The sequence below is a fragment of the Dipodomys merriami genome, unplaced genomic scaffold, assembly GCF_024711535.1.
Source record: "Dipodomys merriami isolate MVZ:Mamm:240054 unplaced genomic scaffold, mDipMer1.0.p SCAF_2, whole genome shotgun sequence".
NCBI lineage: Eukaryota > Metazoa > Chordata > Mammalia > Rodentia > Heteromyidae > Dipodomys > Dipodomys merriami.
In genome coordinates, this window is record NW_027203381.1 from 20904915 (window position 1) to 20929574 (window position 24660).

General features: G+C 40.9%; 1 protein-coding gene across 1 annotated transcript in view; it reads left to right on the forward strand.

Annotated features, from left to right (window-relative positions):
- Pstpip2 (proline-serine-threonine phosphatase interacting protein 2) overlaps positions 1-24660 on the forward strand; it is an 80520-nt gene that overhangs the window by 25303 nt on the left and 30557 nt on the right. Inside the window, exons 2-3 of the mRNA XM_070029231.1 lie at positions 15975-16075; positions 22457-22534. Coding sequence (XP_069885332.1) covers positions 15975-16075; positions 22457-22534 — 179 coding nt within the window. The remainder of the gene's footprint in view (positions 1-15974; positions 16076-22456; positions 22535-24660) is intronic.

Consider the following 24660-nt stretch of genomic DNA (forward strand, 5'->3'; position numbering starts at 1 on the left):
TGCCGCGCGGCCAGTAAAGGTTGGGGGAGGGGTCTTCGCTTTTCTCTGTTTTGAAATTCTTTTCCTCTTTCTTTTTTGTTATTCTCCGCCTCTGGTTTTTCTCTGAGTGTTCGTCTTTTTGTTGTTGTCGGTCTCTTGGGGAGATTAAGCGTTGGAACTCGAACTCTCTTTTTGGTTGGAGAGCGCTGTGGCGTTTCCCTACTGCCCCGTCGCCATCTTGGTCCCCCCTCGCCTCAATATGTTTTCTGTATTTGTTTTTTTTTGTGGTGGAGCTTGACCTCAGGGCCTGGGCATTGTCTCTGAGCTTGTCTGATTAAGGCTAGCACACTACCACATTGAGCCACAGCTCCACTTCTGTATTTTTGGTGGTTAATTGGAGATAAGAGTCTTACAGACTTTCCTGACCTCAGGCTTTGAACCAAATATTCAGATCTCAGCCTCCTGAGAAGCTAGAATTACAGGCATGAGCCACTGGTACCCAGCTTAGCACATTGTTCTAATGGATCCTTTTTTCCCCCTTTGATGCCCTTTGAACCATTACTGTTGATTTTAAAGCTGAAATTGTTCTAAGACATGGTTAGTAAGGAGCTTTTAAACTTAGATTCTCTCTCTTAGATACTAAACACATGATTACTTTCTGTCACAAGATGTTATTGGCTTAATAGGCCATTTTCTTACCTAGTTTGGAATCTGCCATTTATTCAGATTTCTGTTTTCTGTAAGTAGAGAATAATATTTAGAAGCTAAGATTTGTGAGCTGAGTGTTGGTGGTTTAAGCCTGTAATCCTATCTACTTGGGAGACTGAGATCTGGAGGATCTTGGTTCAAAGCCAGCCCAGGAAGAAAATATCTGCAACAGTTTATCTCCAGCTAACCCAAAATATGCCAGACTAGAGGAAAGTGGGAGGCCCTAAGTCCAAACCCTGATACTGGCATTAAAAAAAAGAGGGGGAAGGGGGAGGCAACAATGCTTGATAAGAAATGTACTCATTACCTTGCTCATGTGATTGTAACCCCTCTGTACAGTATTTTCACAATAAAAAACTTATTTAAAAAAAAGAGGAGGGAGAGAGAGGGGGGTATTAAGAGAGAGAGTAAGGAAGGGAGAGAAAGAGAAAAGAAAGAAAAAGAAAAAAAAGAAAAAAGAAAGGAAGGAAGGAAGGAAGAAAGAGGAGAAAAGAAGAAAGAATATGAAAAAGAAGAAAAGAAATTAAGATTTATGCTCAGGGAAAGCTTACTGTTATTGTTTCTAAAATCTCTCAATGGACAGATCTAGGAAGTATATTTCTGCCCAAAGACACCCCAGGTCCATTCTATCACCACAGGATCATTGTAGTCTTCCCCTACCTGTTAGTTTTCATTCCCTTCCAATGATGTGCAGGTAATGCTAAATGTTTAACAATGGCTCTCCTATGCATCAAATGTCTGATTTACAGCATTTGCCACTATCCATAGTATGAACCTCCCTTCCATGACAAATTTCAAGCTTCCAAAAGGATATTAAATTAAGGGAATCAGGAAGAGCTGTGTATAATTTGTTCTTTCTTGGTGGGAGTGTGTGTGCTGGAGCTTGAACTCCTGTGACTGTCCCTGAGCCTCTTTGTACTCAAGGCTAGCACTTTATGACGTGAGCCACAGCACACTTCCTGCCTATTCTGAGTAGTTTATTGGTGATAAGTATCTCACAGACTTTTCTGCTGGGTTGGCTTTAAACTGAGATCATTAGATCTCAGCCTCCCATGTAACTAAGATTACAGGCATGAGACACTGGTGCTCAGCTTCACAATTTGTTCTTACCAAATAGTGTGAATTGACTCCAGCCTGCCACTCTTCCCTTTTCTATGAGAACCTGCTTCTCATTTCCCACAATATATTCACTCATTTATTCAATCCTAACATACATAGAAAGAGTTTTCAGGATTGTTAGCAATACAATTGTAAAAAAAAAGTGAGCTAGAGCTTAATATTTGTACTTATATTTGTTTTAGGTTAAGATGATCCCTTTGTCTAATTAGTATGCTCTGAAGAACAGAAAACAGGAAAAACGAGGGTACAGTTAGAATACTGTGTTCCCAGTTAGTTGGATTAGTTCTCTTCTTTTTCTTTCACAGTTATTCAAAACAAAGTCAGGAGCCAGATGTATGGTTCCCATCTATAATCCCAGTACTCAGGAGGTAGAAGCAAGAGAAACCTAAATTCTATACAAGCCTGGGGTCCATATGGCGTTCAGGGAGAGCTGAGGTTGTAGCATAGTGGTAGAGTGGTTACATAGCATATGCAGGGCTCTGGGCTTTATCCTCAGCACCTTAAAGAGGGAGGTTCTCCTATTTCTGTTTGTAATCCATTTTAGCATTTCTTCCAACTTGTTAATTTGTGTTCGGTTTTTTTCTCTACTATTCTCTCTTCTTTTCTCCTTTCTTCTTTCCTTCCTTCCCTTCTCCTTCCTCTTTTCCTCCCTTTTCCACCTCCCTTCCTCCTTCATTTCTTTCTTTCCATCCTTCCATGCCAGAATTGAAGATTGAACTCAAGGCCTGGCTCTTGCTTAGCTTTTCAAGGCTAACACTTCAGCACTTGAGCCATACCTCTCTGTCCAGCTTTGTTTTGTTTTTGTTTTTGTCCATCATGGGGCTTGAACTCTGGGCCTGGGCACTGTTTCTTAGCTCTTCAGCTCAAAGCTAGCACTCTACCACTTGAGTCACAGAGCCACTTCTGGTTTTCTGGTGGTTAATTGGAGATAAGAGTCTCATAGATTTTCCTGCCCAGGCTGGCTTTGATCCAGGATCCTCAGATCTCAGCCTCCCGAGTAGCTAGGATAACAAGCATGAGCCACCTGTGCCCGGCCTTCTTTCCAGTTTTTTTGCTGGCTAATTAGATTTATCTACTTAGGCTGGCTTCAAGCCAAGATCCTTAGATAACAGCCTCCTGAGTAGCTAAGACTACAAGTGTGACAGAACTACTTTCAAGAGCAGAGAAGTGTCTTCCTTATTCATTCCTTCCACTTTCATTCCTTGCCCTCCTTTCTGTGGATTGTAGCTGCCACTTTTTTGCCTTTCATGCATTTTAAAATTGTTATTGTAAAAGTGATGTGTAGAGTGGTTGCAGTTATATAAATCAGGTAATGAGCACATTTCTTTTTAAGCAGTCTCTCTCTCTCTCTCTCTCTCTCTCTCTCTCTCTCTCTCTCTCTCTCTCTCACTCTGTTTTCCCCTCCCATCTGCACCCACAAGTTGTATAGTTCATTTTCAACATAGTATCTAATGAGTACCATTGCTGCATTTGTTCACCCTTTGTCCCACCATTTCTGTGCACCCCTTACCCTTTCAAAGACTGATAAATGAAAAAACTAGACAAAGGAAAATAAAACAAGTATAGCAACAAAGAAAAAATCTCTTATTTCAATTTTTTGGAGTTTATTTTGATAAACATTATTTATATGATCAGATGCACATAGGTATTGTGCCTTTGTTCTCCTCCCCTAAGAATATGCTCCTTTGGTCTTACTATGTAAAAGCTTAGAGACCTGTATAATTTGTAATGTTCCAGTGTATTTTTCTTTTTTACCATCCAGTGTGTTTACATGTAGATTTATTGGCACATTCTAGCTATCACAAATGAGGGAAACCATGAAACTTTGTTTTTCTGAGTCTGGCTTCAGTGTGGAGGTTCCTATAAAGACTAAACATAGAGTTACCCTATGACCCAGCAATTCCACTCCTGAGCATTTATCCAACAGAACACAAACAAATCTACATTAAAGCTACCAACACAATCATGTTCATTGCAGCATTATTTACCATAATCAAGAATCTGCCCAGATGCCCCTCAGCAGATGAATGAATCAAGACAATGCACAATAGAATTCTACTTATCTATTAGAAAGAATGATATTGTACCATTCATAAAGAAGTAAAAAGACTTGGAAAAATGATTTGAAGCGAAGTAAGCCAGCTACCACTTTTAAATGAATCATTTAACTCATTTCTGGGTTATCCTTTTTGCACAAATAAGCACATTAATATATTTTCCCATTTCCTCTTCTGGTATAAAAGGCAACATCTTAAAAGAAATGTATTTTTTATCTGGTTTATGTATTTGTAGCCCCTCTCTATATCACTTTTATTTATTAATTTTTTTTGGCTATCCTTGGGCTTCAACTTAGGGCCTGGGCACTGACCCTGAGCCTCTTTGAGTTCAAGGCTAGCACTCTACCACTTGAGCCAGCGTCACTTCCAGCTTTTCTGAGTAATTTATTGTAGCTAAGAGTCTCATGGACTTTTCTGCCTGGGCTGGCTTCAAACCATAATCCTTGGATCTCAGCTTCCTGAGTAGCTAGGATTACAGGCATGAGCCACCAGTGGCCTGGCTGTATAACACCCTTATAATAACAATAGTTTTTTTTTTTTAAGGCAGCATCCTACATAGAAAGACAGCAACATCTGGAATTGTGCATTATTATTTTTTAAATACAGCATCATTTTGCATTATCAGGAAAAAACTTCATCTCTTGGAATACTTCTGGGACAAATAGTGACATTAGTTTGTTCTATGAAAAACAGTAACATAAATCACCCAAAACAATGAATGCATCAAAGATGTATGTACATTGTTGATAGAAATACTATTGTGTGTATGTGTGTGTGTGCCTGTTCTGAGGCTTGACCTCAGAGCCTGGTTGCTGTCCACGTTTTTGTACTCAAAAATAGTGCTCTCCCACTTGAGCCACAGCTCCACTTCTGGCTTTTTTTGGTGGTTAATTGGTGATAAAGATCTCATGGACTTTCCTGCCCAGGCTGGTTTTGAATTGTGATCCTCAGATTTCAGCCTCCTGAGTAGCTAGGATTACAGAAGTAAGCCATTGGTGGCCAGTAGAAATTCTATTTTAATAAAGTACATTCACACTTTTACATAATACATTAAACCATGCCTTGCAAATCAAAGACAATGTGTTGAACATACTATGTCAACAAATACGTTGTGTAAGGTGCTATTAATAAATCACTTATTATGTACATTTAACTTCTATGTTTCCATACTTTATGGCTCTACTGCAGTTACTTCTCCCCCTTGGAATTTTGAGACAGTCACTCTAGGTGTCTCAGGCAGGCCCAGAAGACGCAATCCACCTGACCTGTTTCTGCCTCTCAAGTGCTGATTACAGACAGGCATCACTATTATTGCCCTGGCAGCCATTTTTTAAGTACAGTTAAAAACGCTTATTGTGGCTGGGTACCAGTGGCTCATACCTGTAATCCTAGCTACTCAGGAGGCTGAGATCTGAGGATTGTGGTTTGAAGGTAGCTTGGGCAGAAAAGTCTGAGACTCTTATCTCCAGTAAGCTACTCAGGAAAAGCCAGAAATGATGCTATGTATGGCTCAAGTGGTAGAGCATTATCCATGAGCTAAAGAAGTTCAGGGATAGCACCTAGGCCCTGAGTTCAAGTCCCAGATATACTCTCTCTCTCTCTCTCTCTCTCTCTCTCTCTCTTTCTCACACACACAAGTTGTTGGTATATATTAAAGCTATTGCTTTTTTGCTATATTTAATTCTATTTTGTTTTCTTTTTATATTTTTTATTGTAAAATTACTGTACAGAGGAGTTACAGTTACATGAGTAAGGTAATGAGTACATTTCCTATTGAGCATTGTTACCTCCTCCTTTATTTTCCCCCTGCTATCCCTTCCCTTCCTACCTTCCCAACTCCTATCCCCCACCCCCAAAGTTGTAAAGTTTGTTTTCAACATAGTATCTAGTACATCTCATTGTTACAATGGGTCAACCTGTATTCTTTTTTTTTTTTTTGGGTCCGGTTGTGGGACCTGAACTCTGGGCCTAGGCGCTGTCCCTCAGCTCTTCAGCTCAAGGCTAGCACTCTACCACTTGAGCCACAGCACCACTTCCGGCTTTTTTCTTTTTGCTTATGTGGTGCTGAGGAATCGAACCCAGGGCCTCAGGCATACAAGGCATGCGCTCTACCACTGAGCCACCTTCCCAGCCTCAACCTGTATTCTTATTTCAGCATTTTGTTATTTCCCTTCTCATCCCCAAATTAGAAAAATGGTTATACAAGATGCAGGGTACCAGAATCATTACAGTGAAAACAGGGGTTATCTGTGGGGCAAGAACATACAAAAGAAAAAAAATCACATAGTACATTATAAATACATTAAAAACAATAGCAAGAAAGATAAAACCACAATGTCCCTATCTTGGAGTTCATTTTGCTTAGCATCATCTTATATGGTCATATATGGTCAATAGCTTTTGTTTTCTGCTTGTCCTAGACATAGACTAGTTATTGCAAATAAGGGAAACCATGGGACCTATGTTTCTTTTGGCCTGGCTTACTTCACTTAATATAATTTTTTTCCTAACAAATGGGGCAGTCTCATTCTTTCTGATGGAGGCATAGAGTTCATTCATATATATATATATATATATATATATATATATATGTACACATATAAATATATTACATTTTTCTGATCCATCCATCTACTGAGGGGCATCTGGGTTGGTTCTGTATCTTAGCTATGGTAAATAATGCTGCGATAAATATAGTTGTGCTGGGAGCTTTAGTATAGCCTTGTTTGTGATCATTTGGGTAAATGTCCAAAAGTGGGATTGGTGGGTCATAGGGGAGCTCTATGTAGAGTCTTTTGAGGAACCTCTATACTGCTTTCCAAAGTGGTTGAACAAGTTTACATTCCCACCATCAATGCAACCAGCATCTGTTGTTATTAGATTTCTTGATGGTAGCCATTCTAACTGGGGTGAGGTGGAATCTTAATGTTGTCTTGATTTGCATTTCTTTTTTTTTTCTTTTTTCTTTTTTTAATATTTTTTATTGTAAAGATACTATACAGAAGGGTTACAGTTACATGAGTAAGGTAAGGAGTACATTTCATATGGAGCATTGTTACTCCCTCCATTGTTTTTCCCCTACCACCCCTTCTCTCCTCACCTCCTCAACTTCTCCCTTCCCCCAAAGTAGTAAAGTTTGTTTTCAACATAGTGTCTTGTACATCTCATTGTTATAATGGGTCCACCTGTATCCTTGTTTCAGCATTTTGTTATTTCCCTTTTCAACCTTTGATAATCTCTGATTTTCTAAGTAAATACTTGTTTGTTTGCTTTGTTTGTTTGTTTGTGAGTCCTGGGGCTTGAACTAGCGGCATGGGCTCTATCCCTGAGCCTCTCTGTGCTCAAGGCTAGCGCTCTATCACTTGGGCCACAGTGCTACTTGCAGCTTTTTCTGTTTATGTGGTACTGAGGAATCAAACTCAGGGCTTCATGCATGCTAGGCAATCATTCTACCACTAAGTCCCCTTCCCAGCCCCCAGTAAATACTTGTATTTGACAAATTCTAATGTACAGCTTCTACCTGGACTGAGGATGTAGAAAAAACATTTCCTTGGAAAGGAAAGCATTTAGAGAGCCTCAGAGCTGGGCTGGCCCATTTCACTGTGGACTCTGCAAACTAAGAAATATGCCCTGAGGCTGCTGTGGTCATCATGTCCAAGCTAGGAGCCTGCTGCAGGGTAGAGTCCTAATCAGCTGTAGTTTTGACACTAATGTCAGAACCAGCTGCTCTGTTTGGCACCTAGTATGGGGCAGGGCACTGGCCCAGCTCCCAGTGTCCTCTTAATACCCTGCAGATTTCTCCACAGCTGCTTAGGTTTCAGTTCCTGCTGACTGTGGGCCATGACTAAGGTGTTAGGATTTTGTTAGGAAACTTTGTGTGCTTTGGTCTCTATTTTGCCTGGATTGTAACTCACTGCTGTCTTCCAGCCTTAGTCCATCTAGTCTCATATGTGTTTTACATTGCAGATATTTCCACAAATCTCCAGATTCATCACTGGGTCTTTTCATGTTTTCTCTTGCTGCTGTGGATCATTGGTTATTTTGGTGTGAAGCTTGTTTTTTGTTTGTTTGTTTGTTTGTTTTGTTTTGTTTTGCCTGTCATGGGGCCTGAACACTGGGTTTGAGCATTGTCCCTCAGCTCTGCAGCTCAAGGCTAGCACTCTACCACTTGAGCCACAGCACCACTTCCGGCTTTTTCTGCTTATGTGGTGCTGAGGAATCGAACCCAGGGCTTCAGCATGCAAGGCAAGCACTCTCAGCACTCTACCTTCCCAGCCCCTGTGATGTGGCTTAAAGAGAGTTTTCATTTGCTATGAAGGGATGGAGGTAGGGAACAAAGGCTTTCAGAGACTTAGAAAATAAGGGGAAAAAGTGCTAAAAAGGGAATTACTTCCAACATTTGGTGTACATTTTCTCATCTTTTCCTGTAATGTGTTCTGTGTGTGTGTGTGTGTGTGTGTGTGTGTGTGTGTGTGTGTGTGTGTGTGTGTGTGTGTGCGCGTGCATGCGTGCACTCGTGCACATGTGCAAACGCACGTGTGTGCCAGTACTGGGGCTGCCATTCTGGCCTAAATGCTGTCCCTTAGCTTTTTTGCTCAAGACTGGCACTCAATCGCTTGAGCCACAGTTCTTCCAGCTTTCTGGTGTTTAATCAGAGATAAGAGTCTTACAGTCTCTCCTGCCTGGACTGGCTTTGAACTGTAATCCCCAGATCTCAGTCTCCTGAGGGATTCCATACATGAGCCACCAGTGTCTGGCCCTAATGTGTTCTTATATTCAATAGTACTTTCTCTCATTTTCCTTTCATTTATTTGAACTCCAGTAAAGTCTAATTTGTCAGTGAACTGCTGACTTGAAGAGGAAGGAAGTTTAGGAGAGAGGAAATGTCAGGTGTGGGTCTAGCTGAGACAGAGCTGGGGACATATAGGAGGTGAAGTAGGCAGACTGTGGGTTTGTATAACAACGCTGGATCAGGGATGGCGTGGGAATGAATTCTTGTTTTCTTATGGTTTGTTTATGTGTATACCAGTATTAGGTCTTAAACTCAAGGACTCCTATTCTTGCTTGGCTGTTTTGCTCATGACTGGTGTTCTTCCTCTTGACCCACGCCTCCAGTCTAGCTTTTTTCTGGTTAATTAGAGATAGTCTTATATACCTTTCTGCCTGGGATGGCTTTGAATCATGATCCTTAGATATCAGCTTCTCGAGTAGCTAGAATAACAGGTGTGATCCACTGGAACCTGGAATCTGCAGCTTTTAATAAATAACTGAGCAATTTGGATAGTAATACTTGTAGATAATTGAAACCCTTCACTGTGGTTGATAACAGCAATAGTGAAACATTGGCTTCCTGTGTGTCATTTCTTCCACTTGTAAAACATGGAAATTGCTCCATTCTACTCTGTTTCTGGAACATGTTGTGGTCCTTTGATGCAAAGTGCTACTGCACACATGTGAACGCTGTCCTGGGCCTCAAACAAACCCAGCCTTGGTATGCAATGCAAAGCGATTGGCCTCTTCCCTCTTCAGCCAGGATTACTGGGCTTCCAAAAGGCCTCAATGCCAATTTGTATGCATTACTCAAAACTGGGGGTTATAAAATGAAATGCAAACTACAGCCTCTTCTTTGCACTTTCCTGTTGTCCTCCTCTTACCCTCCTTGTCCCATTCTGCTAATTCTCCTAAGCTCCTTCAGTCACAAACCATGATGTTCTTTGTAACTTTTATATTTCCTGTGGCAGTGATTCTCAGACTGCATTCCAGCTACTTGGAAAAATTATAAAGAAGTGGGGACTTTCATGATATATCCCAGCTTCGGAATCAGCAGGTAGAAAAGACACAGTACCAGGTGCTGATGGCTTATGCCTGTAATCCCAGCTACCTAGGAGGCCAAGATCTCCAGCCTAGGCAAACAAATCCAAGAGACTCTTATCTCCACTTAGCCAGCAAAAATCTAGAAGTGGAGGTATGGCTCAAATGGCAGAACACCAGTCTTTAGTAAAAAAAAAAAAAAAAAAGCTAAGCAAGAGTTGAGGTTCTGAGTGTAAGCCCTGGTACTGGAGTGTGCATGCATGCTCACATGTGCGCATGCGTGTGCGCGCATGTACACACACACACATATACACACACAGTGTTTGTTTTGAAAATTGTATGCAACCACATACCCCACATCTCTATAGAGCATTGTTCCAGCCAGAAAGTTCATTCCTGGTTCTTTCTGGGCATCTCCAGTAATTTCTCCCTGACTCTTCCACCATCTCTGTATGCTTTTAATTTATATTTTATTTTTTAAAATATAATTAAAAATATAATTTTATTGTTATTATTAAGGTATTATACAAAGGAGTTACCATTTCATAAGTGGGGTAATGAATACAATTCTTTTTGGACAATGTCATCCCTTCCTTCGCTTTCTCCCAGTTTCCCCCTCCCATCCCTGTCCACAAATTGTTCACTTTCCACAGTGTCTATTGATTACTATGACTGCATTTGTTCACCCTTCCTCCCTCGACTTATGTTTTTAATCATAGCTTTGTCTGGCTTGTCCTACAACTTTATATAAATGGAATGATGCAGTAATTCTTGTGTCTAGAATATTTTCATTTATATTCTTTTTTTTTAGTCAGTAATTCTTTTCTTGTCATTTCATAGTATTTCATTGTATGAGTAGAACACAAGTTATTTATCCATCCAGCAATTGTGAGACATTGGGTTGTTTCTAGTTTGGGACTATTATGAGTAAAATGATCTTGGATATGTCTTTTCCTGGGCATGTTTTTTTTTAATCTAACTTGGGAAAATGTTTAGAAAAGGGATTTTTTTATTTTTATGATTAAGTAGTTGTACAAAGGAACTGCCCTTCAACAAGGATAGGAACCTTTAATAACATTTGAATTCATGAATTATTTAAGTTATCTTTTGCATATAGCATGAGGAATGAGTAACTACTCTTTTCTCAGCAGATTAATGTCCTTGTTCTAGGATCATTTGTCAAAAAGAACATTGTCCTCATGCAATAGCTTTGGCACCTTTAATGCAAGTTAGCTGCTCATCAACCAATGGGCCAATTTTCAGCTTTTCTTCTGTTCTATAGGTCTAGTTGGCCATCCTCAGATCAATACCATCTGGCTCTGATCAGGATAACTTCGTGGAAAGCTTTTTTTTTTTTTGGTCCAGTTGTGGGGCCTGAACTCTGGGCCTGGGTGCTGTCCCTCAGCTCTTCAGCTCAAGGCTAGTGCTCTACCACTTCAGCCACAGCACCACTTCCGGCTTTTTTCTTTTTGCTTATGTGGTGCTGAGGAATCGAACCCAGTGCCTCAGGCATGCAAGGCAAGTGCTCTATCTCTGAGCCAACTTCCCAGCCCCTCGTGGAAAGTTTTGAAGTCAGGTGTTGTCAGGCCTCCAACTTTTCCTTTCCTTTCCTTCCCTCCTTCCTTCCTTCCTCCCTCTCTCCTTCCTTCCTCCCTCTCTCCTTCCTTCCTTCCTTTCTCTTTCTTTCTTTCTTTTTTTCTTTCCCTTCCTTCCTTCTTTCCTTTCTCTTTCTTTCTTTCTTTCTTTCTTTCTTTCTTTCTTTCTTTCTTTCTTTCTTTCTTTCTTTCTTTCTTCCTTCCTTCCTTCCTTCCTTCCTTCCTTCCTTTCTTTCTTTCTTCCTTCCTTCCTTCCTTCCTTCCTTCCTTCCTTCCTTCCTTTCTTTCTTCCTTTCTTTCTTCCTTCCTTCCTTCCTTTTTCTTTCTTTCTTTCTTTCTTTCTTTCTTTCTTTCTTTCTTCCTTTCTTTCTTCCTTTCTTTCTTTCTTTTGTCTTTTTTTGTGCCTACTCTAGTGCCTTTATAATCCTTTATATGAATTTCAGGCTCAACTTCATGCTTAATTTTAACCTAAGGATCTAGAGAGGGGACTTTGGGGAATTTTTGATGGGATCATGTTGAATCTGTAGATCTAGAGAAACTTGGCATTTTAGTATTCATTCTTTCAATTCGCAAAGGTGGTATGTGTCGTCCACCTTTATTTAGGTCTTCTTATTTCTTTTTGTCAGTTGTGGGGCCTGAACTCTGGGCCTGCGCACTGTCCCTTAGCTCTTCAGCTCAAGGTAAGCATACTACCATTTGAGCCACAGTGCCACTTCTGGCTTTTTCTGCTTATGTGGTGCATCGAACCCAGGGCCTCATGCATGCAAGGCAAACGCTCTACCACTCAACCACCTTCCAGCCCTATTTAGGTCTTCTTTCAATTCAGCAATGCTACTTTTGTAATTTGAAGTGAAGAAAATTTTAAAACTTATATAAAAGTGATATACAGAGGGGTTACTAGTACGTAAGTCAGTTAATGAGTACATTTCTTTTGGACAATGTTACCCCTTCCCTTACTCTTTCCCAGGTTTTTCCTCCTATCCCTGCCCATAACTTATGTAGTTCATTTTCAACATAGTGTCTAGTGAGTACCACCACCTTTTGTGCCTCCATTTCTGTGCCCTCCTTACCCACCCACCCCAAGACAGATAAATGAAGAAACAAGACAAAAAGAAGGAAAACTAAAAAAACAAAAACAGCTCTTGTTTCCATTTCCTGGAAACAGTATCAGAGGCCCAGAGACATTGTGCTTTTGTGTTCCTTCCCTGTCTCCCTTGGTCTCATAGTGAAGAAATTTGCAAGACATCTTAACTTTTTTTGTGTGTGTGTGTCAGTTGTGGGGTTTGAACTCTGGGCTTCAGCACTGTCCCTGCACTCTTCAGCTCAAGACGAGCGCTCTACCGCTTGAGCACCACTTCCAGTTTTCTAGCGGTTTATTGGAGATAAAAGTTTCATTGACTTTCCTGCCCAGGCTGGCTTTGAACTGAGATCCTCAGATTTCAGTCTCCTGAGTAGCTAGGATTACAGGCATGAGCCACTGTTGCCCGGCCATCTTAACTTTTATTTCCAAATAGTTTATAATTTTCATTTCATTGTAATAAATGTGTAAGCATTCATGTTCATGTTTTGTTTGGCCACTTTTATATAGCAGTAATTTTTTTGTATATTCTCCTTGTGTCTTACAACCTTGTTAAATTTATTTAGTGCTATTTTTGTAAACTCAAGATTTTCTGTGTTCATTATGCTGTGTACCAATTTACTTTTCCTTTCATCTCCATTTCTTTCTTTCTTCCTCCCCCTCCCTCTCCTCCTCCTCCGCCTCCCCCCCCCCCTCCTCCTCCTCTTCTTCCTTCTCTTTCTTCTTACAGTTCTGGGCTTGAACTCAGGGCTTCGGCACTGTCCCTGAGCTTTTTCTGCTCTAGGGTAGCACTCTACCACCTGAGCCACAGCACTGCTATTTTTCTGTTTATGTGGTACTGAGGAATCGAACCCAAGGCTTCATGCATGCCAGGCAAGCACTCTACCACTAAGCCACATTCCTAACCCTTCATCTCTATTTCTATCTTTATCATCTTTATATCATCTCTATCTCTATCATCTGTATTTGTATTTCCATCATAACTTTTTTTTTTTGTCGGTCGTGGGGCTTGAACTCTGGGCTTGGGCACTGTCCCTCAGCTCTTCAGCTCAAGGCGAGCACTCTACCACTTGAGCTACAGCGCCACTTCTGGTTTTCTGGTGGTTTATTGGAGACTGGAGTCTCACAGTCTTTCCTGCCCGGGCTGGCTTTGAACCGCGATCCTCAGATCTCAGCCTCCTGAGTAGCTAGGATTACAGGCGTGAGCCACCAGCGCCCGGCTTCCATCATAACTATTCTAATGGAGTCACCATCGTATGTCTAAAATCCCAGGGTGGGTCTTAAAGGGCAGGGTCCTTAACCTGAGGCTCCAAGTTTGTGACATAGCATGCCATGTTCATGGCACGGATGATGACCAAATTTGTGACATTGTCAGAGAAGACTTTTGGACCAGTCTAGCCAAAAAAGCAGGGAACAGCACATCTAATATGTTGAGATGTGGGCACAAATGCGGACACATGAGAAGCAAGCTAAGGCCTGTGTCTGACTCATAATTACAAGGTTCAAGTTAGTGGTTGGTCTTTGGGTCCTTATCTCTGTGTGTGCTCTTCGATTTCTATCACCTTCCAGGTTCATTGTTTGCTGTGATGTCCCCCTTTAATTGTATCTTGTAGTTCTAAAACAGAAGTTTGGGATTCCCAGAGAATTACTTCCTTATTTCAACACAAGTGACATATAGGTTGTAAATCTGCAAGGTACTTTCTTTTGGATGTTTTCTTAGGGCAGAAAAGCCCCTCACTTAGGAGCTTTATGTTTTCTCCTTGTCAAGATCTTTTATTGGGTGCTAGTAGCTCACACCTGTAATCCTAGCTACTCAAGAGGCTAAGATCTGAGGATCACGATTCAAAGCCAGCCTGGGCTAAAAAGTCCTTGTGAGTTTCTTATCTCCAATAAACTACTCAGAAAAGCCAGAAGTGTCCCTGTGGATCAAGTGGTAGAGTGCTAGGCTTGCACACAAAGAGATTCAGGGATAACACCCAGGCCCTGGGTGTCTCAGGATGGGCAAAAACAAAAACAAAAACACAATGCCGGCACCGGTGGTTCACGCCTGTAATCCTAGCTACTCAGGAGCCTGAGATCTGAGGTTCACAGTTCAAAGCCAGCCCAGGCAGGAAAGTCCGTGAGACTCTTATCTCCAATAAACCACTAGAAAACCAGAAGTGGCACTGTGGCTCAAGTTGTAGAGTGCTTGCCATGAGCTGAACTACAGAGGGACAGCACCCAGGCCCAGAGTTCAAGCCCCATGACCTCCAAAAAAAAACAACAAAACCCAAAATAAAAAAACACAGAAAAGATTTTTTTTAATCTAAGGTTGAGATTTATTATCTATCTATCTATCTATCTATCTATCTATCTATCTATCTATCTATCTTTAGATATATATTTAGATATTTACCTAGAATGTGCCTATCTAGAGCTCTGGGTAAATCATCAGTGCAAGTCATTGCAAGGTTTGCTGCTACAGTATACAGGGGAGTGAATGACTGACTTCAAGTTCATGCAGTGTTTATTCTTAGCTCCTGGCTCTGCAAACTGGTCAGGAGAAGAGCCTCCTGGTGAAGTCCTACTTGACGGGGCTGCCTGGGTGAGCTTAAAGTTCCAGAACTCATCTAGATTCAGTCTATAGAGACTGGAGTCTGACTCAGGCAACCTATTGTATCTATGGGGTAGAAAGGAGAAAGCCAATCTCATTAGAGGATACTTTGATATTCTTTACAAGTTGCTGATTTGTTGCTTCGAGGGGCTGAATTAACCTTGATTTTTAAATGTTCTGTGTCTAGAGCTATGGGGCAGGGGAATTTAGCTAATGTTCTCAATCTGGGGAGAGCACAGTAGAATGAAATATGAACAAACTTCTAATTTAGAGTGGCTCAGCATGGTGGCTCGTGTCTGTAATCCCAGCTCTTCAGGAGATACAAACCTGGAGGTCTGTGGTTTAAGGCTACACTGAGGGAAAGAAAAGTGAGAAGCCAGTCTTAACAAAGCAAGCCAGGCATGGTCTCACATGTGATCCCAGCTACAACGGAGGTCATGTAAGAGAGCTGTGGTCCAAGTCTGGCCCAGGGCAAAAATGGAAGACCCTAAATGAAAAATAACTGGAGTAACAAAGGGCTGAGGGAGTGGGGAGTGATTTAAGTGTCTCTCAGGGCAGACATACCTGGACTCTCATGTGGGTTAACTGGCTGTGGGGTGAAGTGTCAGGGCCAAGCTCAGTGGCAAGTTTAAGAACAATACTTGCATAGTCCCTGGTTAAAATGGACCAGTGGATTGATCCAGTTTCCACACAGCAGTGTGATGATGGCATGGCAGAGGTCCCAGTGGGCACCAGGCTCTTTCTTCTCTTTTGGCCCCACTTAGGTGTAAGTAGAAGCCTAGCAAGGAACTAAAGCCCACCTCTCCCTCCTCCATGTTCATTCCTGTTCTGTGGCCCTCTAGGTTCATCATGTTGAATATATTCCTCCAATGGTGAGAATGCTCACTGTTCAGGTTTGGTCTCATGTTTTGGAGGTAAAGAGATGCAGTGATGTGGCAATGCAGACTTCTCCCCCCACCTATCCCTGTCTGTGCTCTATACCCCGGGGCCGCCTGTGTGCTCCTGGTCTGACTCCATGTTGTTCTTCCTCCCAGAGCTCTGACATCCTCAGCACCGTGGGCTATGACAGCATCATCCAGCATCTGAACAATGGCCGAAAAACCTGCAAAGAGTTTGAAGACTTTTTAAAAGAAAGGTATGATGTATAGGTCCCTCTGAAGATGGTGGGCCAGGTTGGAAGCCATTTGCTGGTTTTGGTTTTGACAGGTGTGTGTGGAGGTGGGGTGGGGGAGGGTATCTGGATTCCTGTGGAAAGTGACAGTGGCCACTCTATGGTGGCAGTGAGCATGGTCCATGTGGCAAGTGGAGGCAGGGGCTGATTCTGAGAGCAGGAGGGTATGGAGCTGTGGGTAAGGGGAGGCAGGACTGGGCCCTCCACGAGGCTGTGGAGGATGATGTGGTCTGTGCCCTGCTAGCTTCTTGTGTCACCAGCAGGCCTTGGTGTGCGCTGGCTTGCAGCTCTGTCATTCCCAAGGCCCCCATTTACCCTCACATGGCGTGGTGACAGTGTCTTATAAGGACACTTGTCATGTTGGATGAAGAAATGGACTACTTCAGAGTGTCCTCCTTTCAGTTAATTACATCTGTATTGACTCTGTTCCAAAGAAAGCCATCCTCTGCAGGACTGTAGTTGGGCCTTTAGTATGTTTATTTTTTTAGTGGGGTGGCAACCCACAATACTTTCCCAACAGAATAACTGGGAGGCAAGCTCACAATAAAACAGTTTGGGGATGAGTCAAGAGCCTCTGACTTCTGACCCTGGTCCCCAGCTATCAGCAGTGAGATTCATCAAGGTGTCTGTTTCCTCTTTGGTAACTTGACGGCTCTGTACTGGATGTTCTGTAAGATCCCCTTTGAGCTAACAGCAGGATCTTCCCAAGGAATTTATGGTTCAGTTGTGATGCAATAACTAGCATATTCAATAAAAATAAGCCACCTACCCAAGTGTCAGGTATATGGCAAAAGGCTTTCACTGTCAGTACCACTCTAACTTGGGGGCTGCTAGAGCTTCAGGTTGTGGGTGATCTCCAGCTGCTTTAAGTCTGCTAACGAAGGCTTGATGATATTGGCCATGAGTTCATGGAGGGGAGTCAGCACATGCATCATTCTTAGTCTGGGAAGTCAGACCGGAGAAAGTTCAGACAGGGCAAAGGGAGCTGGGATTTTCAAGGGGAGCTTTGTAAAGAATGTAGCCAGCTAAGTAGTTTTAAGAGGAAGTGTAGCATTGTTTACAGAAAAGTGGATGGGACTGTAAATCATCATGTTATATGAAATAACTCAGACACAGAAAGGCAAATATTATGGCCAGGTGCTAGTGACTCATGCATGCAATCATAGCTAATTAGGAGGCTGAGACCTAAAGATGAAGGGATAGAGGAGGTGTTTTTTTTTGTTTGTTTGTTTTGGTCAAGGGACTTCAATTCTGGGCTTGAGCACTGTCCCTGAGCTCAAGGCTGTACTCTCTACTACTTGAGTCACAGTACCACTTCCAGCTTTTTCTGTGTATGTGGTACTGAGGTTCAATTCCTAGCCTGGATAGAGGAGTTTTGAAGCTAGCTCTGGCTGACAAAGGCAAGAGACTTCTATCTCCAGTTAACCAACAAAAAGCCAGAAATGTTAAAGTGATAAAGTGCCAGTCTTGAGCAGAAAAATTAAGTAAGAACTCACAGTTCTAAGTTCAAGTCATAGTACTGGCATACACACGCACAGAAGAAAGACAAACATTGTGTGTTTCCTATCACATGTAAAAACAAACAAAAAACAAAAAAATAGAAGGAAAAAGAATAAAATCTGAGCATAATACCACACTCTTGCAATACGAGCATTCTGGAAGCTGAGATAGGAAGATAACTTGTTCAAGGCCAATCTGGGCTATGTATTGAGAGTCTGTCTTAAGGGAAAAGGAAAACTAACAACAAAAAGATGAATTGAATATAGAAGGACTACAAAGGGAAGGAGAAAGGCACATAGGGTGGAGGTGGGAATGGGAAAGAGAAAGGCAGGTAAGAAAGGGCAATAGGGAGGATGGAATTGATTGATTAAAGCATGACATATGCTTTATGGGTGAAACCCATCAAAATTTCCCATTAATGTGTTAACTTTTACAATTAAAAAGTTAAAAAATAAATTAGCAGTTAGAAACAAAAAAGGAATAGGATCTCTTGTTCTGTACATTTACATATGGCCATGGTTACTTGGTTGTAAACTATAGTATTGGTTGGCATCTTTCTCTTCCACAAGGCTGTGAACTCTGCTAGGCATTCTTATAATTCTATCATTTCTGTGGTCTTAGCTTCTAGGAGGATGCTGGATGCATCATCTATATTTAAGACATAAATGGATAAGCAGATAAGAGGGTGCACTGGGATGGAGGGAAGATGGGAAAGGCCTCCCTAGTCAGTGGTGATTTGTTTGAGGTCCTGGTGACTCCTCTCTTGCATTCAGGCCCTGGGACCTGGTACTCCCCATTTGTGCCAGAGAGCATCCTCTTTTGATTGGATGTGGGTCCTCTGGCTTCCAGCAGATGAGACTGCAGTTTCACTTCAGTAAAGCTCCTGCTTTTCTCCAAAGAGCAGGCCATGGCACTTCCTGGAAATTCATCTTTACCACATTCTAGGGTTTCCCATGGGGAACAGATTCTGCCTGAGGTTTCCTTAATGTTAGAATGTTAGATAACGTCTTTTTTTTTTTTCTGGAAACCACAAAAGATTCTCTAGCACTCTTAGTGGGCATAATTCCAAAAGGATAGGGCATACATACAGCATATATTTAAAAAAGTATAAATGGTCTTAACACAATTCTGCATGTAAATCTTTTTTGCCTGTAAGTTAATTTAAACATTAAATTATGGGCTGGGAAGGTGGCTCAGTGGTAGAGTGCTTGCCTCACATGCATAAGGCCCTGGGTTTGATTTCTCAGCACCACATAAGCAGAAAAAGCTGGAAGTGGTACTGTGGCTCAAGTGGTATAGTGCTTGCTTTGAGCTGAAGAGCTGAGGGACAGCGCCCAGGCCCTACGACTGACAAAAACAAAACAAAAAAAAACATTAAATTATGTTAACATTTTAAACATTAATGTAAATTAGTGTACAGTAATTTCCCTTTAAACATTAATTAATTAAACATTAATTTACTGGTTAATGTTAGCCTAGTGCTAGTGGCTCACATCTGTAATTCTAGCTACTCAGGAGGCTGAGGATTGTGGTTTGAAGCCATCCATCCCAGGCAGAGAAGGGTAGACAAATCTGAGAGACTCTTATCTTCATCAACGAAAGGCCTGAACTATAGATGTGGCTCAAGTGGAAGAGCTCCAGCTGTGAGAAAAAAAACCCAGCAAGAGTTCAAGGCCATGAGTTCAAGCCCCAGTATTAACACACAATAAAATTATTATTCATTGCATACTATCATAATTTAGACTATAAATTCAATCAATAGGAATTCAGAAAGATAGAAATAGTTTTTTGTTATTCAAATGCATTTGTTTCTATAATTAGAGAAAGATCAGGACCTGGGAAAAACTTCACAAGGAGTCCAAGAGCAGAAGCATGAGAAGAAACAGGGTCTTGTTACAACTGTGAGGCAGAGCACCATGTGAAGCCAGAAGGATAAGAAGGAACATTCACTGACCTAGTTTCCGAGCAAACAGATAGGCCTGCTAGAGAATAGGAGGGCCAGCAGCCAAGAAAATGCACCTCAGCCACAAAAGAAGGAAGCAAGGAAAAAAGAAATATTTTAACATCTCAATCCTCTTGATTCTTTTCTTTTCTTTTTCTTTTTTCTTTTTTCTTCTTCTTTTTTTTTTTTTTTTTTTGTCGGCTGTGGGTCTTGAGTTCTGGGCCTGGGCACTGTCCCTCAGCTCTTCAGCTCAAGGCTAGGACTCTATCACTTGAGCCACAGCGCCGCTTCAGGTTTTCTGGTGGTTTATTGGAGATAAGAATCTCATGGTTTTCTTGCCCAGGCTGGCTTTGAGCCATGATCCTCAGATCTCAGCCCCCTGAGTAGCTAGGATTACAGGCATGAGCCACCGACATCTGGCTTCTCTTGATCATTTTCATAAACTTTTTCTTTTAATTTTACAAGTATGATTTGTGAACATTTTTTTGCCTGTGGCAAAGAAACAATTAAATTTAGCAATTCCTTCAGCTTTACTTCATTTTCCTCTTCTCCCAAGAAACTAAAGATCAGTTTTCATACTAAAGTTTTAAAAAGCAGTACAGTATTGTTTCATGTTTAAAAATCATTTGTTGTGATTAGGTGCTGGCAGTGCACACCTGTAATCTAAGTTACTCTGGAGGCTGAGATCCGAGGATTACAGCTCAGAGCCAGTTTAGGCAGGAAAGAAATTTTTGTCTCTAGTTAACCACCCAAAAGCCAGAGGTGGAGTTGTGGTTAAAGTAGTAGAGTAATAGCCTTGAGCCAAAAAGCTCAGGGACAGAACCCAGTTCCAAATTCAAAGCCCCAGGATGGGCACACACAGAAAAATTATTTGTTGTGGCTGGGAGTCAGTGGCTAACATCTGCAATCCTAGTTACTCAGGAGGCTGAGATCTGAGGATCATGGTTCAAAGCCAACCCTGGGTAGAAAAGTTTATGAGACCCTTATCTACAATTAACCACCAGAAAACCAGAAGTGGCGCTGTGGATCAAGTGATAGAGTGCTCTCCTTAAGCTGAAGAGTTTAGGAACAGCACCCAGGCCCAGAGTTCAAGCCCCATGACTGCCCGCCCCCCCCCCCCCCAAATAAAAACAAAATCCCTCAAAAGTATTTGTTGTATCAATCTGTCCAACCTGTGTATTTATATAAAGGTATATTCATTATAATCATTACCAGGTCTCAAAACAAATTATATTTAGTGAAATTAGTTTTGGTGAAATTTTACAATGTCCTCTGTGCTTTGCTTTTTACTTAATTAAAGAAGTAAAAAATATGCTTTTTTGGGTCAGTCATGGAGTTAAACTTGGGGAATGGGGGCTGTTCATGAGCTCTTTCACTCAAAGCTAGCACTCTACCACATTGAGCCACAGCACCACTTCTGATTTTTTGGTGGCTAATTGGAGATAAGAGTTTCACAGGGGCTGGGAAGGTGGCTCTGGGCTGGGAAGGTGGCTCAGTGGTAGAGCGCTTGCCTTGCATGCCTGAGGCCCTGGGTTTGATTCCTCAGCACTACATAAGCAAAAAGAAAAAAGCTGGAAGTGGTGCTGTGGCTCAGGTGGCAGAGCGCTGGCCTTGAGCTGAAGAGCTGAGGGACAGCGCCCAGGCCCAGATTTCAGGCCCCACTACCGGACCCCCCCCCAAAAAAATAAAAAAGAGTTTCACAGACTTTCCTGCTCTGGTTGGCTTTGAACCCTGATCCTCAAATCTCAGCCTCCTGAGTAGCTAGGATTACAAGTATGAGACACTAGCACCTGGCCCATATTATTTTAATATAATACATAAAGTTATTTAGAGGACTGGAGCATGCTCACATGGTAGATCACTTGCCTAGAAAGTATAAGGTCCATAGTTCAATTTCTAGTACAACAAAATAAACAAGCAAATAAATAAAATAAATTTTATAAAGAAATGGAGAGATTATATGATATAGTTTAGTCTTTGTTATCAAAATTTTCATGCAGCTTTTGGATTTTTGAATTGGTGAATTCACAACTTTTGGAAAAGCATGACACATACCATACAATCTCAGTTGCTAAAAGGGATTGGTGTGTTTATATGAAGGATCTAGGCAGTCATGTCCCATTGAACTGCTTGTGGCAGTAATACTTTGCTCTTTGCTTATATATGTTTTCTGCAATGCACATCTTAAATAAAGGTTATTTTAAAAAACCTAAAAAAAGAAATGGAGAAACTTTTTAATGTAAGAATAAGTACCATATTCATAGTATATGAAGAACTTCTACCAAATAATAGGAAAAGGGCCAAATATTCAGGTGAAACATGATGACAACATAGAAGATGAAATAAAAAGTTCAGTAAACATATACATGGTGTACAACCACACTAGAAATGAGGGAAATGTAAATTCAAAGGGAGAGTCTCTCTCTCTCTCTCTCTCTCTCTCTCTCTTAGATAAAATTGCTCAGCTGGAGATGTAGCTCAATGATAGAGTACATGCCTAATATGTATAAGGCCCTGGGTTTAGTTCCCAGCATGGAAAAATAAGTTAATAAATAAACAAATAAATAAACAACAGTTTCTCAATGTGGATATTCCCAAAGTTATTTGTGTGAGTTTGAGAGTCTTATTGTTATAGACCATGCTGACCCTGAATTCATGATTGTACTGCTTCAGTATCCCAAATGAAAGAATTATAGACATGTACCACCATACTTGGCTTCTATTCTATTTCTTCTTCTTTATTTTTTAATGTTTCTTTAAAGGCTGGTAATAATTTAAGCAATTGTTAATATAGCCTGTGGCTCATGCTTGCAAACCCAGCTATTTGGGAGGAAAAGATCTAGAGATGGCTTTTAGAGTTAGCTCCAAAAAATGACCTGTAACCCTCTTTTCTGTTTTCCCAGGGCATCGATTGAAGAGAAATATGGCAAAGATCTGCTCAGCCTCTCCAAGAAGAAGCCCTATGGACAATCTGAGATCAAGTAGGTATCTAGATGTGTATTTCTCGTTTCTAAGTTGGATAAGATCTACTGGAGCTCCCTCTGCTTCAGCATGTTAAGGTGTGCAGTTATTGGATAAAACATAAAATTAATGCTTTTCAAAAAGTGTTTCAAAGCCGGGCACTAGTGGTTCATGCCTGTAATCCTAGCTACTCAGGAGGCTGATACCTGAGGATCGAGGTGCAAAGCCAGCCCAAGCAGGAAAGTTCGTGAGACTCTTATCTCCAGTTAACTACCAGAAAACCAGAAGTGGCACTGTGGCTCAAATGGTAGAGCACTGGCCTTGAAAATTTTAGATAATCAGAAAGAAGGCAAAACTAAATTATGAAGCCATAATCTCTCATTAACATTTCTAGTTTCCTTAAAGCCTTTCTGTTTTGTTTTTGTGCCAGTCCTGGTTCTTGAACTTAGGCCTGGGCACTGTCTCTGAGCTTTTTTACTCAAGCCTAGTGCTCTACCATTTGAACCATAGCTCCATTTCTACCTTTTTGGTAGTTAATCAGAAGTAAGAGTCTCATGGACTTTTCTACCTGGACTGGCTTCAAACCATGATTCTCAGATCTCAGCTTCCTAAGTAGTTAGGAATACAGGTGTCAGCTGCTTGTACTTAGCTCCTTAAAGCCTTTTTATCTGTATATAAAAAGTTTGTATTGTATATAAATTTATGCTAGAAGTTTAACAGTAGGGCTTCTTGTTTCTGATATGATATGTTGAAATAACATAAAATATATTTTATAGTTTATATGTATTTTATGGTTTATGATAGCTATAAGAGAGTAACTTTGTGCCTGCCTATAGTCTTAGCCCAATGTGAGATTCCTGTACCATAATTATTTATATTTCAATCATTCATTGAATATTTTAAGGATGCAGAAATTGCCAGAACATGTCTATGTTAGGAGCAGTCTCTCTCATATATATGGCTGACTTCATGGACATCATGTAAGAACCCTTACTTCAAAGGGTTTCATAATTAGTTCACTCCTCTCCTGATACTGTTCTGAAATTCTTAGTAGTTTATAAATGAGGAGTTTCATATTTTCCTGATACTTTCCCCAAAGTAAGAATGTTGAAGGAAGCTTGGGAGTCTACTCTCTGTAGACTAATCAGTTATCATATTTACCTAAATCCTACTTTAGCTGTGCTATAGACACCTGCAGAGATTTCTAGAGGTCTGTGTTCCTACAGAGGTCCTAGTAGGACAGGCATGGTTTGCGGTTCCAAACCGTATATGATGTTGGTGTTCATCAACATCATATGAAAAGTTTAATTTAAAACAATCTTAGGTAAGTTCTCTACCTACCTGACACACACATGAACACACACACACATGCAAACTAAATTGCATATGTCCAAGTACACAGATAAACGCACACATGAAAGTAAATTAGTATGAATTCAACAAAAGCAGTAAATTGCTTGTAGATTTTACCTTCTGCAAGTAACAAAATATATACAATATGTTTATTTTTTTGTATTTTATTCTTTTTTTAAATTTTTATTTATTTTTTATTGTGAAAATACTGTACAGAGGGGTTACAATTACATGGGCAAGATAATGAGTACATTTCTTATCAAGCATTGTAGCCTCCTCCTTTGTTTCCCCTTCCCATCCCTTCCCATCCTCCCCCCGTCCCCCCCACCTAGTCCTCCCCACCCACCCCCCCACCAAAGTTGTAAAGTTCATTTTCGACATAACAACTTGTACACAATATGTTTAAAGAAAATAAAGAAGTTAATTGATAGCATGAGCAAGATGATTTTCAGAAGCATCCAAGAAATTCTGAAAGAGAATTGAATAGAAATGAAAACAAAATCACAAGGGGCTAAGATCAAGGCTGGAGAGATGTTGGTCAAAAGATACAAGCTTTTAGTTAAGAGAAGTAGATTCAAGAGAATTATTTTACATTGTGACTATCATCAGAAACAATTTATTGTAATCTTGAAAATTACCAAGAGAGTCTGTTTTAACACAATAAATGGTAAGAAGCCAAGTACTGATAGCTCATGCCGTAATCCTAGCTACTCAGGAAACTGAGATCTGAGCATTGTGGTTCAAAAGCAGCCTGGTCAGGAAAGTCCATGAGATTCTTGTCTCCAATTAACTA